The sequence below is a fragment of the Pocillopora damicornis genome, chromosome 1 (assembly GCF_964200805.1).
Source record: "Pocillopora damicornis chromosome 1, jaPocDami1.2, whole genome shotgun sequence".
Classification (NCBI taxonomy): Eukaryota; Metazoa; Cnidaria; class Anthozoa; order Scleractinia; family Pocilloporidae; genus Pocillopora; species Pocillopora damicornis.
In genome coordinates, this window is record NC_142670.1 from 39224366 (window position 1) to 39241395 (window position 17030).

General features: G+C 38.9%; 1 protein-coding gene across 3 annotated transcripts; it reads right to left on the reverse strand.

Moving 5' to 3' along the window:
* Nucleotides 1-1922: 1922 nt before the first annotated feature.
* Nucleotides 1923-15898, reverse strand: LOC149053785 (uncharacterized). 3 transcript variants are annotated; one of them, XM_089211677.1, is made up of 12 exons: nt 15759-15898; nt 11711-12791; nt 10224-10576; nt 9041-9710; nt 8357-8453; nt 7662-7911; nt 6353-7156; nt 4810-6043; nt 4539-4634; nt 3902-4158; nt 3032-3299; nt 1923-2772 (listed from the first exon to the last, which is right to left on the reverse strand). In XM_089211677.1, the coding sequence occupies exons 2-12, from the start codon at nt 12774-12776 to the stop codon at nt 2768-2770; spliced, it is 5100 nt and encodes a 1699-aa protein (XP_089067803.1). In that variant the 5' UTR covers nt 12777-12791; nt 15759-15898; the 3' UTR covers nt 1923-2767. The 3 variants fall into 3 exon arrangements, with proteins under 3 accessions (XP_089067803.1, XP_089067796.1, XP_089067805.1); XM_089211670.1 differs by having other exon boundaries at nt 8357-8456; XM_089211679.1 differs by having other exon boundaries at nt 8357-8456; nt 11711-12670; nt 15759-15884.
* Nucleotides 15899-17030: the final 1132 nt, after the last annotated feature.

Sequence of the window (17030 nt, forward strand, 5' to 3'; positions counted from 1 at the left end):
GCTCTTAAAGATTTTGAAAAAGTCATCCAAGTGTTAGAACTTCATCTCAGAAGGGAAATCAATCATTAGTGTGGCTACTGACTGACTTAAAAATTACTGAATGGCCGAGAGGCAGAGGGCCTGACTGACTGACTGACTCACGTAATTTAGTGTTAACAACTGGGTTGAAAACGTAAATTAGCCACCGTAAAGGGTAAAAAAGCTGACGTTTCGAGCGTTAGCCCTTCGTCTATCGCTCTGACGAAGGGCTAATGCTCGAAACGTCAGCTTTTTTACCCTTTACGGTGGCTAATTTACGTTTTCAACCCAGTTGTTAACACTAAATTACCTGCTATACTCTCCCACCGACGCAGCACCACAGTTTCTTTAGAAACTTACCCCTTTATGACTGACTCACGGACTGACAGCTGACTCAGTGGCTGAGTGATTGACCGGCGGACTTCTTGGTTGGCTGTCTGTTGGCTGAAGGGCTTATTGATCGATTGATCCACTGGATAGCTGAGTAGCTGACTGGCTGGCTGACTGATTGTCTTACTGTATGAGTGAGTGAGTGACTGATTGATTGATTGATTGATTGATTGATCGACTGAATGGCTTACTGATTGTCTGACTGGATGGGCGAGTTACTAACTGACTGATTGATCGACTGGCTGGCTGGCAGATTTTCTGACTGAATGGATGAGTCACTGACTGATTGATCGACTGAATGACTCACTCAGTGACTGAATGGCTGACGGATTGTCTGACTGGATGGGTGAGTTACTGACTGACTGATCGACTGAATGATTCACTCACTCAGTGACTGAATGGCTGGCGGATGTCTGACTGGACGGGTGAGTTACTGACAGACTGATCGACTGAATGACTCACTCACACAGTGAATGGATGGCTGATTGATTGTATGACTGGATGATTAACTCATGGGAAATTACATGTCAAGACCGCACCAACGGTCCTTAAATTTGATGCGCAACGGAGGAGGGTTTGTATTGATCTTAGAAGAAGTCACGACAGAAACACAGTTGAACGATGATGTAACGTTACGAGCCAGGTGCACATGCAGAATGTGAGGTTATCTTATATTAGAGGCCGGTGGGGGGGGGGGAGGGGGGGTGGGAGCATTTCATAGGCTATTGAGGATGTGCCACTGTTATGTAATGGGGTTGCACTTAACCCTTAAACTCCCAGTTTCTCCTCTTCAACTACTACACACCTCCTTGTAAATTAGTTGGGAGAACTTGGTGTTAGATCAAGGTAAAAACTTCTTCCTGTTAAGTTTGAGTATTCTTATACCTTGTTTGCTGGATAATGTATGAATATTATGGGGAGACGTTGCATATTAATCACTTCTAGGAGTTGAAGGGTTAACGACTGGATTGACTACTGTGGGCTTGCGTTTATAATAGCATAACTGGAATGGGTTCGCACATTTTCGGGATTTTGGCGGTAAGAGAATTGTGGTAAGTAGGGATTTAAAATAAGGTAGATACAGTCGAACCGGTTTTAACCAGTCACCAAAGGGGAGTGGCACCTACTAGAGATGACTGCTTAACAGAGGTGAAAAAACATTAGTTAAGGGGAAACAAATTTGGGATTTTGGCAACTGACCGCATGATACAGAGTGACCGCTTAATACGGTGCCGCTTCATACAGGTTCGACTGTACATTAACAGAAAGTTACTCGGTTGGAATAGGGAAAATTGCATTTTCCCAAATCCATCCACCCGGCAAAAAATTGACACAAGTACCCCCCCTCGAATGAAATGAAACTCAAAAGAGTCTGAAAATATGTTCGCGGTGATAATCGCAATAAAGCAGAAAATTAAAATCAGGAGATTATTAAGGAGCTTGCATGTACTCTTCTGGCGTCCTGATAAGTCCCTTTACATCGTTTTGCCAAAAAATATGCAAAGAGTATCGCTCGTAAAGCACTTACAGGATTCTTATTATATCTAAACAGCTTAACTCAGTCATATAAGGGAACGATGTGAATTGCTGTTACGTTGAAATGTCATCAGAATCCCCACATCGTAAGGTATTAACCAAAACGAAATCGTTGGCAGAGTTCTTTTAGGTAAGCAAGTAGTTCTTTATCGGCTCTCACATTCTTCAAACATTTCTTAACTTTGGGGAATATGACTACGTTATCTTTTCCTAATATTTGTCTTATCTCTCCCTTAAAAGCTTCTTTCGATTTCATTAAATAGAAATAAAATTTTCATCATAGGACCTTGCTAACGTTATTGTCCTTGTTCTGCTTAATAGAAAAATTGTCGATACCTAAATTTAAATAACGCTACTTAAGCAATAGTTTTCAAAAACAAGGTAATAGTAAAAACTTGCTAGTTTACTACAGTTGTACATACAGATGGTACGTGCCAATAAATTTTTTTGCTAGTCCATTGAAAGTAAGAGTAATCGAGTTCATGTCTCGAACCCACTAAATAAAGTTTCACATCGGTGACAATGTTTTGTTCCTCGTCGACATGTTCTCTTTTGTATAGTTACGATAACTTTTTACAGTGTGATGTCTTTTCTTTACACGTCTTGTCATTTGGGTTGTTTTCCTTTTCATGCGATACACTCGAAAACTGTTATAGAACTTCTTAAATGAAATATAAGCTTTTAAAGTTCACATTGGATAAATCAGGCTGAAGAAAGCTCTAGTTCGCCGATTTCCATCAATAGTCTGGAGGCCTATGAAGTCATTCTGCAAGGCCGGGCGCTTCACAAGGGCCGATTAAAGTAACTGTAGGGGCCTGTCACTTCAACCTGTAAAAACAATAATCAGAACACTGTAATTAAACAGCAAGGGAGAACAATGGAGTGTATGAATTGCGTCTGATTTTTGAGGTGGGAACCTGCACCACAAACTTCAAGATGCGTGTTAAATGAGCAAAGTAACAAACCGAACGACAAAAAGGATGGCTGTTGTCAACTCGGTATTAAAAAGAAGATTAAGGATCCTAACTAATAAATGTCACTATTAAACAGAAATTACATTTAACTGGAGTAATGTCATAAGCTGTACCTTTCACAGGTTGAAGGCTGACATAGTGCACCTCATGGATATGTCCCAGCACAAGAGGTTTGCTTTCGTCAACTGAACAATGTGGTGTAATGATTACATCATTGCTATGAGATAGACTGCTGACCACACGAATGCACGTTTCAAAATAGTTTGCTGCGGCACACAGAGTCACGTGATCATCCCAAGCACCATCTTCTTCCATGTGTGCTAGATATTCAGTCCATGTTTGATGTCCATGGACAAAGTGAAACAGATCTGTTCCATCGGGCTGTAAGATCAGTCAAAGAAGGAAACTTAAAAGGATTGCTTATAGGAACTTGAGCGCGTAGAGTACGAGTCAGGGAGTAATTTTATCAGAATGGTACGAGACGACCTTTAATTAGTAATTTACAATACAGTGACAAATTTTCTGGTTGGAACGTCTTTCAAATTGTCTGTGTATATTCCAACGGCTTTGCAGACAGCAGGAAAAAAAACAAAGATTCATCATTAAGGGAATGACTAGAATTCTGTTACCTGTTGGAGGTTTAACGGGAGCGTTTTTGAAACTGAAATATTCAAATGACTAAAACCGTGGTAGCCTGCTTCTTCGGACACCACATTGAATTATTATTGGCTTCTTCAATAATAAAGTTAAATATTTCAAGTTCCCCTTTCCACCAGGGGTACAAGCTGGTATCAGAACTCATGAGAAAACACCCTCAATCCATGCAGGAAGAGTAACAGTAATCCTGGTCACTTCACGCTGTGAACACTGGGATAAGTTCTGGTGGATTTGGCCAAGTGGCCTGTATTTTCACTAAACTTTTATCACACTCTTACATTAACATCACTTGACATACTCCGTTAGACATACTAACATCAACTTACAAGTTTTGGGTTATTCCCGAGGTACTGGACCAAGGTTTGTCTTAATTCGCCATGTGGGATTTTGATTCCCTTAACAATTTCCAGTTGTTCGGACAAGGCATAGAACATGCAATTTCCTAATCCTTGATTGTCAGATATTCTGAAGCCCCTGTCCAACGCTATATTCCTCAGCCCCAATGATAAATCTGTTCTGCTCTTGACTTTGCTTGCATCGAGTTGCATCTGCTGAAGTTCTTGGATGATTCGGTCCAAAGAACCTAGAAAAGAAGAAGTTCTTATTAATCTTACTGCGTGAAAGAAGCGAAACAATAGTCTGCTGAAAAATAACAATCCTCAACCTGGTAAGAGAAACTTTGAGGTAAAGAGGAAGAGAAGGGCTTCAAACACCAGACTTCCGCTTTTTTTTCCAACGTGTTGGCCTTAAAATGGAAGCTCCAACTCTTATTTGAGGGGGTAAAAATAACAACATGTCTCATTAGTGAGAAACATGATCAAAAGTACTTCTCGAAGTTTACACGAAGCATAGTTGGCCCAAAGTCGAAAGTTAAGGAAAGGAAACTGTTGGGTATCCTAGCAATCTGTCTGTACTTCTTTAGGGATGTCAATTATCGTGTGTCATTAATATTTTATTACTCACTTGAAGTCAGTAATAAATCAACTGTTAGTTGCTCGGTTGATACGTCAATAGCTTCGACCTGCTGAGTTCTGAAACTTGTGCGTCGTCTTTTAGAAGCTAAAAAGATATAAAAAGAAAATTTTTCTTTTAATATCACAGCAATCACCAAGTGGATTCCTATTTAGGTTTTAACATCTTTTTTGTGTTCATGCTTTCCGTCAAAGTTAATAAGAGACCGAAAGCCGAGTAGCCCCCTAAAACACTTTTTGAAGGATATTCAAAACATTCTCACCATGAACTATGTCCCACATCTTCTCCACTAGATTGTCACACTCCTTCTCCCAGCTAAAATTCTCTTCATAGGAACTCCTCAGTTGTTGAATATCCTGAAGTCGATCTGATCTTTCCTTCTGTCGGACACCAGCAATTGCCTTTGCCCACTTACCAGGGTCCTCAGACTCCACCACCAATGATTTGCCTGATGGTACAGTGCACAGTGCTTCACCAAATCCTGAGTTTCCACTGACAAGAATGGGAAGACCAGCAGATAACGCTTCTAATGCTGTCAAACCAAAACCCTCTGTTCTGGAGGGCATGATGCAGAGATCAACTTCACAAAATAATTCTTTCAATCTTTCTTTACTTTGCACGAACTTCCTCACGGTCAGCTGGTTTTTGTCAATTCCACTCTTGAGTAAATTATTTGCAACCTCATCCTGTTTACCGTCAGGTGCACCCACGAAAATCAGATGGTAAGATCTGTCTTTCAGTTCAACTATTGCTCGAGCAGAGATATCGTAGCCCTTCAAGCTGAAGTCCTCTGGATCACCACGGCCAAACGTTAGAACCTTAAAGTTGTCCATGTCAACTGCAGCTTGTTTTACGTCGGAAAACTCACTGAACGTGCCTTGCGTCAGTTGAATTATATCTTCGTGCTTCTCGCATGAGCGTAGGTAAGAAGAGTAAGCCTTCGTCAACTTTGGTCCAACCGCTACCACAGCATCTGCCAACTTACACAACTCCACTTCAGTTGTACTCTTATCTTCACCTTTGGAAATGGCCATGGGATAGTTTTTGTGCATCCCCAGTTCTTCGGGTGCAGTATGCACTACCTGTATCCACTTGCACCGGTACGATTCTCTGATAAACTGAGCTTGTTTACCAAGCTTTGCTCCATGACCCACTACTATGTCAATGTCCAAATCTCTCGGTGGGGCACTCAACCAGTCGAGGGAGTCGGAGTAGCCCGGACGTTTTTGTGCCTCTCTGATGAATACATTGTGAATTCGAGACATTCTCCTCTCTTCTTCAGAACAGGCAAACTGTGGGACAAGGAGAGTAACGTCCACTTCAGAGTATTTGGCCAACAGAATGGCAAGCTGTCTGTTAATGGTGGACAAGCTCCCCATTGACGAACTCCACTCACTGCCCAGGAGAGTCACCTTCAATGCTGTGGTAGACTTCATTGGATTGATTTCACTTGCTTCATCATGTGATCTAGCAGCAACATTTGAAGAGTACAAACCCTCAAGAAAAAAGGGTCATATAAAATTATGATTATTACATAAATTAGAAAACTTTGAGCGTGGCATATAAATTTATATTAATCAATTTTATACCAAGAAAAAAAAACAAAAAAGTATAAAATTACAAAATAATTCTATCCTGTCAGAAATTATCTGATTTATATTTGAAACTGAAGACAACCTATTAAGGCTCCCTTTCTCGACGCTAATCACAGCCTAATTAATATTTTAAGTAAATTAGAGGAGCAAAGCAAAGCTGGAACTGAGTCTAGAAATCTTTGCTTGAAAAATCATTATGATCAATTATACCTGGCTTCTTCTTTTCAAGAACCATTTCTTCAATCCACAAACTGGTGGTACTATCTTGCAAGGTTTTCGGTTACAGATGGCCGGTCGACCTTCATTTGCATCAATGAGGTGGAAGCAGTCCACGTGTGTGCAAGTGGTTTTCACGTGGTCTGAGCATGCATGACGTGTTTCTTCTGCCCCTTGATGACAATAAGGACATGCAACACACAGCCTATACTGCAGTCCCCTCAAGTATAGCATTTCTTGTGACAAATTCTTTAGTGTGTCTTCAAGAAATTCACGGACAAGAGTTGCTAGTATGACGGAGTTCTGTCCTACAACCTGGTGACTTTGTGCTTCTCTTTGTCTCAAGATTACCTTCACAAATCCTGTTTTGCATATGAGGACAAAATCATGAATATCTTTCCCAATGATGAACCATGCTCCATTTTGGTACAGGGCTGGTTGATGCGTGGCCCACGTCTTTGAACACCAACGAATGGATCGCGTGACAAGCTGCAAGAAGAGACCATGAGGGACAAAGCCATGGACAAAGAGGAGATACAATGGACATGGATCAGTTGATGATGGTGTCATCTTACAGAGTCCTACAGGCGATGCCTTCAACTGAGCTGGTACAAAGTACTTCTCGTCAGTTGAGGAAACTGAGAACTTAGCGATCAAACCAAATCGCTCCATCATGTCTAAAATGTCCTCTTTGATAATTCCTTGTCCAATGAAGCTGGAGAACACATGATCAACATGTTCCATGCTAAGGATGCCACTTCCTTCAAGTTCCCGCCAGTACTTAGCATATAAGGGAATCTACATAATATATAAATAAAAGCAATTCCAGATAAGAGAAATCCACTTAAAGTTCCTTTAAAATGCTTTCCACATACATGTATAAGAACTAAAAAAATTATTTCCATCAATGTACCAGAATGGTCAGAAATTACACTCTGAATGTGCAATTTTGTCTCTTGGGCCACTCACAGGTGATTATTAGTTGTTATTTACCACCCCAAAAGCAAAAAAACGCAAGCGAAAAGAACTTTTCACTTGTGTGAATACAATTATTGCGAGCGGTAGCAAATCAATACAAGTCTCTTGTAAAGGAAAAAGGCTAAATCAATTTATGACCTGAAAATCTGCAAAAGGTACATGAAATAACTTGAGGTCAGCAGTTTTAAAGATTCAAGGGTCACAGCTGTTGCATTAGTTACCTACTTTTTCACAAACAAAGAATCATCCTCATTTTCCGTTGGTCTAAATTATTCAACAACATTTTCCATGTAAGGCCTCTCTTAGATGAAAATTTTATTCCTACCTGTTTATTGAAAGGGGGAATGGTTATAAGCTGTTTGAACAGATCAATCAACCACTGAGCCTTTAGTACAACTGTACTGCGGTGCTTGATTATCATCCCCAGGCCATGGTAAAAACTGATCATGGACTCAAACTCTTTTGCATCTTCCATAAAGCAATCTTTCCTTGCATAGTGCTCAAGTTGTTGCAGATTTCTGTGATAAATCTGTTTTGCTACCAAAGCTTCAATCACCTTTTCAAACAAAAACCATCTAGAAGGCAACAGAGTTCTTAAAATGTATTAGGGTTTAAAACTGTTAATTCATCTATTTCCTTGGTCTAGTTTTCTTCAAATGTTTGGAAAATTCAAACATGGTTGTGTTTTTCCCATAAACAATCTCAATTGAAAGAGCCATGCCTTCTCAAATATCCATCAGACATTAACACCTTTTTAAATCACAATATTGTAACATTGTCCTGACTTAGAATTTTGTTTGTTTGCACTTAAATGACTACTGTTTATTTGATGTTTTAAGAATTTTGATGAACTTAAAACTAGTGGAGGTTAGATATTTTTCTTTTAAAATACATTTACATGCATAAACAGATATGCTGAAAACACTGCTTGGTCTTCACTTTTCATAACTGTTTGATTAAATCATTGATCCTGAAGTCCATGAAATAAGGTTTGCTAGATAAAGTGTTCTTTTCGTTTACCTGACAGGTATTTTCTCTCCCATATAAGGCTCTTGCCTCAACACCTCCAGTATTTTGTTCTGTAATTCATTTATTCCATCTGCTTTTTCTTCTTCCCCTACTGGATATGTTTGAAACATAATTTCAAAGCATTATGTAATACAGAATCATGTGCTTAAAATGAGCATACTTGGTATCATACATGACTAATTACAGATATTTCATAGCGGACAGCATAGCTACGATGATAAACTCTTCAACTTTCCAAATCATTTTCTGTTCCTTATTTCAAACTCTGAAATTAATGAATCTGTCAGCAAAAATTTATAGGTTCCAATATGGCAATGCTGGTACATAAAGTAGCTAAAAGCTAAGAAGAGTGCAGCTAATGAAGAAAACCCATCTTTAACTAGCCTGAACTCATTCAACCAGGGCTGTATCCTACCCTTACCACTCCCACTTAAACATTCTCCATGTCTACCAGCATTTTAAAATTACAATTTGTATAATGTTAGTAAGATAATAATTATTGTATGCTCAATGCTTGCCAACCATCTACCAAATTGGCCTTTGATTAAGAAAAAATGACCGCAAATTACGTGTTCTTGGAATTGACCCAAAGACAAGCTAGTAAGCAATTATAAAATCATCAATTACTGTAAGAAAGACATTGTGAAGGATACATTATGACATCAAATATCTTACCTGTTTTATGTTTTCCTCTGTCCTTTCGTCTCTTTGAGATAAATTTCTTAATCAAGTTTGGTCTCTGAGTGTTGTCAATGCAGAATAAGGGTCTGACCACATGCTTCTCATATTCCAGACCAGAAATTCTCTCCTGTATTTGTTTCTTTATTACAGTTATGTCTTCAACTGGTTTGTCAGCATGTGTTCCAACAATAAACACTGGGGGACGCAGGTAGGGAAGTTGTGCATCATTGTCTGTGTCATCAGTTGCCAGGGCAACACCGTGTACTGTAGCCAGCCATGACAGCAAATTCTCCATGTTTGTTTCATTGTTAGGGTTTTCCAATTTCACCTCATTACTCCCTTGTCTCATGCAGGGCTCAGCTGGGGCATCCAAAGGCTTGCTGAGATTGTGCACTAATATGTACAGTGCTCGCTGGGATAAGAAGATAGGATGACTGGCATAGTACAGGTGCTGCCCTGCAAAGTCCCAAATTTCCATCGAAAGATAGGATTCTTCTTTGAATAGACCACTTTTTATACGTTTGCCTTGGAGATACTTCAACCACTGATGAACATGCTTCACAGTATCGGGGGGTTGAGCAATATCAATAATTACCTTGGGCTCATCATCATTGTTACCATTCTGGAAAGCTTCAACTGACAGAGAATCCCTTTTATCCTCAACCTGTGTAAAGTATCAAATAAGGTGAAATTAATTACATTAATTAAGTAACACAGTGATTCAGTTTAGCCAGCAAATTCATTACATATCTGAAATAATTATGCCATTAAATTTGATGTAAATTAGATAAAATGACAGTACATGTACTGTCATTTTATACACTGGGAGGGAAAGCTTAGTTTAGACTACTGGCAGCTCCCTGCTTTTTGGCTAAGACCAAGGCACACATAAAAAAAATCAATTTAAGGAATCTGACAATTGGAATTTTTGCTTCACTTAAAGGTTGACATAATCTTCATTTCACAATAAACATTTAAAACTATACTGTTTTTAAAAAGCCACTTTAAAAATGTGTGTGAAGAACATTTTTACAATTCTGACGTCATCTTTTTTCCGCCATGTTTGTATAACCATCAAATATCCCTCTTAAAAATCTGTAAGTGAAATGTGGGCGGAATCTTTTTCAAAATCTTCATTTGTACTTTTGTCTGTATCTTCTTCTCCAAAATGTTTTACCTGCGTAATCATTTCTCCAGCAAAATCATCTTGCAGAAAAATTTTCTCTACAACAATCTTTGCCACATCTTTAGAACACTCCAACAGTCCTGGTTTATTCTCACCAATGGACTGCCAGTTCCTTGCAGCTTGGTCAACATCAATTTCACACTTTGAAGGATCCACTTCAATCCCCTCAGTGCTCTGTTCTTTAGAGTCAAATGGAAGGCCTAAGAGACTTTTTTTTAAACTGGTTTTACCAGCTCGATCCTGACCAATGAGCAATATTCTACTGCGGCAAACCGTGACATATCCATCTTTTAAAGCCCTTTTGTAAGCCAGCTGTGGTTCTCTGAGTCTATCTGCTATTTGGCCTAATTAAAAAAAGTTTTCACAACACAAAGAAAAAAAATTGTGCATTGATAAATTTGTACAAAATAGCCGAAAAAGAAGCAAATGTAAAAGTTGAATAATCAACTACTATAAATGCCTAACATGAATAATGTTGGAGTTTAAGGCTTGTTTATAAAGACTAAACCATCAAAATTGTTATTTTTTCCTGATGTTAATGCATAGATGAGTTTGGAAAACACACTTATTCCACTCTTATACATAAAAGCTACACAGTCAATCAAAATAATTCTTGCGGCATTAAATGTAGTGATGAGTTTGGTGAACATGAATGCCAAAACTAAACTGACTTGATGTTTTATAACATTAAGTACTAGAACCACTTGTGACTGATCACACAAGAGAGAGGCAATGACTTAAATCAATTTTGCCAAGTAGTAAGGAGGCAATAACCCATTTATTGTGAAAGTTTATAAATTTTGCTTGATAAGCCAAAAGTTATTCACTATTTAAACACTTCCAATGAATCAAATAGAAAGCAAAAATATATCAACAATTCCTAACAGTGAAATGACTTGGAGAACATTTTATTCTTTCTTAATTCTAATCAAATAGAAAGTAAATCTCAAAACAATAGTTCCCAACCGCAAAGAATGGCTTGTAACAAGCAGAATAACCACTTGCAAGTCAATCATTAGAAACAATTTAGTAAATGCACATGTCACAACATTAAGGTGAACAGAAATTTTCTTTCCTTGATCATGTGTACTATAGGTGGCCTTGGTCGACATGTAGGCCGACAATCGACCGATATATCGGTCGACTATCGGTCGGCAATCGACCGATATATCGACCGATAGTCGACCAATGCATCACCCGATATGTACACATTTATCGGTCGGCTGTCGGCCGATATATCGGTCGATTATCAGTCGACTATCGGTCGACAATCGACCGACTATCGGTCGATAGTCGACCGATAGTCGACCGATATACCGACGGACCGACCGACTGTCGTCCGATGCATCAGCCGATATGTACACATTTATCGGTCGGCGGTCGGCCGATATATTGGTCCACTGTCGGCTGATCTATCGGTCGACTATCGACCGATAGCAGGTCGACCTATAGAACACATGATCCGGTAAGGATCTTACCTTGGAGATCTGAATATACTGCATCAATTACACCTATGTCCTCTAGTTCCAAAACACTTCTCATTCCTTCAACGGTAAAAGGATTCCCATTAACAAACAACATTTTGAGCTTCTTCAGCTGTTTTAGAACTGGACTCAAAACAGTCAACTGGTTGTAACTCAAATTCAGTCCCTCCAGTTCTACCATCTCACTAATAGCATCGTGGATGGTGGTCAGTTTGTTTTTCGAGATGTCTAGCGATTTGAGTTTCTTTAGCTGTGTTATAGCTGGACTCAAAACAGTCAACTGATTGTGACTTAGACCAAGTCCCTCCAGCTCTACCATCTCACCTATAGCAATAGGGATGGTGATCAGTTTGTTATGTGAGATGTCTAGCCTTTTGAGTTTCTTCAGCTGTGTTATAGCTGGACTCAACACAGTCAACTGGTTGTGACTCAGACCCAGTCCCAACAATCCCACTATCTCACCAATAGCATCAGGGATGGTGGTTAGCTCATTATGTGAGATGATCAGCCTTTTGAGTTTCTTCAGCTGTTTTATAGCTGGACTCAACACAGTCAACTGGTTGTGACTCAGATCCAGTCCCTCCAGTCCCACCATCTCACCAATAGCATCAGGGATGGTGGTTAGCTCATTATGCGAGATGATCAGCCTTTTGAGTTTCTTCAGCTGTTTTATAGCTGGACTCAACACAGTCAACTGGTTGTGACTCAGATCCAGTCCCTCCAGTCCCACCATCTCACCAATAGCATCAGGGATGGTGGTTAGTTTGTTATTTGAGATGGTCAGCCATTTGAGTTTCCTCAGCTTTATCAAACTTGCAGGGAATATGGACAGCTGGTTTCCACTCGCATGAAGTATGGTAATATCATTTAGTATTCCAACACTTTCAGGTATTGTTTTAAGTTCATTCCTTGACAAGTTAAGTTCCTCCAACTCAGTTAATTCCAGCACAGCTTCTGGCAATTCAAGGAAATCACACCCTGACAGATCTAATTTCTTTCTTCCATAAAAAGTTGTTACAATCTTACATCTCAGCTTTTCTTTAGAAATATTGGAATCCATGTCTTAGAAATGTAACTGTTAGAACAAAAAGAAAAAAACCAAGCTGTTTTTCAAGGTGAGCAACTTGGACTAGCTTTCTTGGCATTTATAATAACAGTTGAACCAAAAATGGTAAAAAATTGGGTCCATAATTTAAGATCTACTTAACCAAGGTAATGATTTATTCCTCTTAGTACATTATCTTTGGAAGTCATCCACCCTTCAGTGTTCTTTTAAACACTCTGAGTAAAGCATGCTTGAGCGTAAAGGTTCTAATTATTGATCTTTATGAAAAGCATTTCAACTTAAATGTTTTTGCATACAGACTACCATTATTTTAAAAAATAATATCCAACAGGAAAGAAATCATTGATGCAAATCTATGGTTAATTTTGTTTTGATTTGATAACCTAAGACAGTTACAGCATGAATGATTTCTAAGCTGTAGATATTCAGACTGAGTAGCTAATGTGAGACCTTTTATTGGATTTTATCCTCTGTAAGTTATTTTTATTTGCAATCAGCAGAGTGAATTCATCAGAATATGATCCTGGTTATTTAATAGCAATTGAATGGATAGGCCCTTCTCTCTGACATGTTCACTGTTAAGATACAAAATTTCTGAAGGAAAGCTTTTTGTTTTGTTTTGTTTTTACAGTTTGTCAAGCAGCATGATGCTTTTAATTAAGACTACAATTTTCAATTCAAAACTATTGCATGAAATGTCATCTAAATCACCAATAGTTGCTCAGTGTATACATTATGTAATATAATGAATATCGTTGATGAAATAAACAAAATTACGATGATTAAAGAAAACTGAGTATAATTTTTTACTTGTTTATCAATAAAAGCTTAACTGTGAATAGAAAAACTGTATATCAATTAACTGAGGATAGTGATAAAGAACACAATTTGTACAGTCAACTCTCTTGTAAAAGGACACCCTCAAGAATTGATAAAGTGTCCGTTAGTGGAATGTCCACCTGCAAGAATTATTCCTGTAAGTGGACACCAAAGAAAAAAAATGTGGATGTCCACTTATGGCAGAACAAGAGGGAAAGTAAACCATGATTAACATGGCTATAATGTAACTCTACAAATGTTATGTCAGATTCTCTTTGATGTGAGACAAACGGACGGCTTGCTTTTCCACGAACAAATAGAGATTTGACAGAAACAATCCCCAGTCTTCTGTTGCTCTGTCAAAGATCATATTTTTGTTGATTTGCAAATTAAAGACATCTTTCATTTCAAAAAGTCAACTATTATACCTGGTGTGTCCAATTACAAATAAAAATACAAATACAATCACAAATAACTGAGTTCAAAGGTTTCTAAGAATTCTAATTATATCTTTGCACTTGTCAGAGGTTCCCCTATGCCGTTTTGTAAAACTCAGTCACTTAAAAATATTTGGGCTTGTCAGTCTTCACGAATAACACCAAAAATCCTTTCACCTTCACGCGAAATTTGAGACATTTCACATGAAAGTAAGAAACCAAATTCACGGATTTTTTTTAGTCTTGACCAGTCTTAAGTGACAAATGATGACATAATGTCATATACCTTATTTGTTCAAAGACCATTGGAGGTCTGTTTTATGACTTTTATTGGTCAATTAAACAAATAGAGAAACCTTGATTGCGCTCTCTTCTGTTGTAACGAAACTTTATATTCTATATGAGTATTAGCTGTGTTTCATTTTTATCACCGTACGTAAGCTTGCAATCTAACTGGGCGTGAAAACCTTCAAAACTCGGACTGTCCATTTAGTTTTCTCTTTGAGCTTTTCCGTCTCTGCTCACGTTATAATAAAGTATTAATTACGGCGCCTGGCATGTTTACAAACCTTTGTTTAGTTCTTCTGTTGCTACTTGCCGGCTCGCTTGTTCCGAAATTTTTCTCTTTCAATCAACGAAAAAAGGCTGGAGAGAAGTCCCAGAAAAGGTCGGACATAGTACAATTTGGCAGATGGCGTGACAACTTTAGCTTAGCTCTCTGCTATATGAGAGCACAGAGCACGCTCTTTCAACCAATAACAGCGCGCGATATATCCGAACTTTATTGTGAATGAAGTTCATGTCCTCTCCAAAACAAAATGGTTCTCCAGGTCTTCATTCACGAGTCACGTATAAGTAAAAAACATTAATTCACGTGGATATGAAAAGATCTTAATATCTTTAATCGCGATTCACGAATAAGGAAAAACTCAACTCGTGATTAACAAGGAGAAAAATCGCCAAATCATGCTTTATGTAAAAAAGTATAGTGGACCCTCATGTCAATTACGAAAGCAGACAGCGATCAAATCACTCAAGCATTAATTTGGTTACTTTGCACATTTAAGAGGTTTTGAGTTCGTTTCCAACTTCTGTCCAATAAAATCAAATATAATCCATGGAATGAAGCGAGCATTCTGTCATCAGTTCAAACACTTAATGTGAAAAACTGAAAACTAATCGACGTTGAACAACTATCAGTCAGAATGATTAATGATCAGAGCTGATTGACGTCAGCACGATCACAAACAATTTGCCCCTCTGTTCTTTCCATTCCTACTAGAATCTTCTTTCAAAACTTCCCGTTAAGGCCATCTTAACTTACAATCACTGTTTTCTTTTCCTTTGTTGCTAAGAGTGTTTAACTTCAACCCGATTGTTGCAGAAGGCCGACTGAACGCGCCTTTGTTTTACCTTATTAAAATCGTATGTCTTGTGTGTTCTGCATTTAACGGGAGTCGCTAAAGTTTTAACTATAATAGATCAGAAACCCACAAACTTAAAATACAAAGGGAAACCCGCGAATATGAAAGATATCAGAGAGTTTGAGTGAACTGACATAAAATGACGACAAAGAAGCACTGAGGGAAATGACTTCAGTTCGATCAAGCGGAGAGAGAGAGTTCTTAGCTGAATTATCTTTGTTCGCGTTGCGAGAGTTTAGCGAGGCTACAGGTTACAAGTGAGCTAAATTCTTGTCTGTGTCAAACATAATTCTTACCTCTCAGTAAAGTAAACAACAACTGCAGCGATTAAACAGAGATCAAATACAGATCGTAGACAATCTAACCGCTCGGCTCGATATGAACACTCAACAATTCGTGTAACTTCCTGCACAAAATATTTCAGGCTTATCAAACGTCACGCGACTAAGGGCCTGTTTACACGGTGGTGGGGGACCTGGATCCCAGTTAGGTAACCCGCCTAGTCATGATCGAAAAATAGCCCGCTTTAACCACAGGCAGCCCAAGCTCTAGCTGTGAGATCATCGCTTGGACTGTCTGTGCGTTTACGGGATCCCGAGTGAAGTTTCTCGATGTTGTTGTTGCGATTGAACTGAAGGAGTTAAGGTGTCATTACGGTGACGTGTGATAAAATGTTGCCGAAAAAACGTAATTTATTTTCTTCTTTTTTTTTGCTACTAGCTCGATGCTTTAACGTTTCTGACGGTGCGATGTCTTCATTTCGGCATAACATATGAATGTGCACGTAGTGCTGAGTTGAAATTAAAAACGTGACTAAATTGCTGTCGAGGTTTCATAGCTAAGAGTGCGCAAAAATTGGTATTTGACGTTTAAGTTTTATATGGGACGGCTAGGAAATTTACAAAGTTTTAAAACACGCGTGTTTCGCTTTTGCTTTGCTCATTTGATCATTTTGTAACATGAACACCAGCCCGGCTAGACGTTTACATGGCAAATTGTTACCCCGGCTGACAGGGTTACCCTAGCTGCACGGCAGACCGGGCTACCTGCGAAGGCGAGTCACCCCGCTTATCATGTTAACATGATCAAGATGAAAAAAGAGATTGTATGCAGAGGTTGGTTACCCCGCCTAAGCGGGTTACCTCACCTACCTGAGGTCCCCCACCTCCATGGCCCTTCGGAAAAATAAAAAGAAGGGACGGGCACGTGGATAGACTAGAGCAAGGTTTGCGGGAGGGGATCGTCTCGGTGCTGCGGCGGCGGACAAGTGAAGTGGTCATTGATTTGCGAAAAGATTTCAAAGTGATAATTTATGGAGGTGAATTCTCCGCTTTTAAAGATTTTGAAAAAGTCATCCAAGTATTAGAACTTTATCGCAGAAGGGAAAATAATCATTAGTGTGGTTACTGACTGACCGACTTAAAAATTACTGAATGACTGAGTGGTAGAGGGTCTGACTGACTGACTGACTCACGGAATGACGGCTGACTCAGTGGCTGAGTGATTCAACGGCGGACTACATGGCTGGCTGTTCGTTGGCTGGAGGGCTAACTACTATCAACTAGATA

Bases quoted from the DNA above. Each gene is read 5' to 3' on its own strand.
- LOC149053785 (XM_089211670.1), bottom strand. From the start codon at position 12,776: ATGGATTCCAATATTTCTAAAGAAAAGCTGAGATGTAAGATTGTAACA. The intron at 8,457-9,040 runs GTAAGATATTTG...AAACATATCCAG, and splicing joins CAGAGGAAAACATAAAACAG to TAGGGGAAGAAGAAAAAGCA. The intron at 7,157-7,661 runs GTAGGAATAAAA...TATATTATGTAG, and splicing joins TTCCCCCTTTCAATAAACAG to ATTCCCTTATATGCTAAGTA.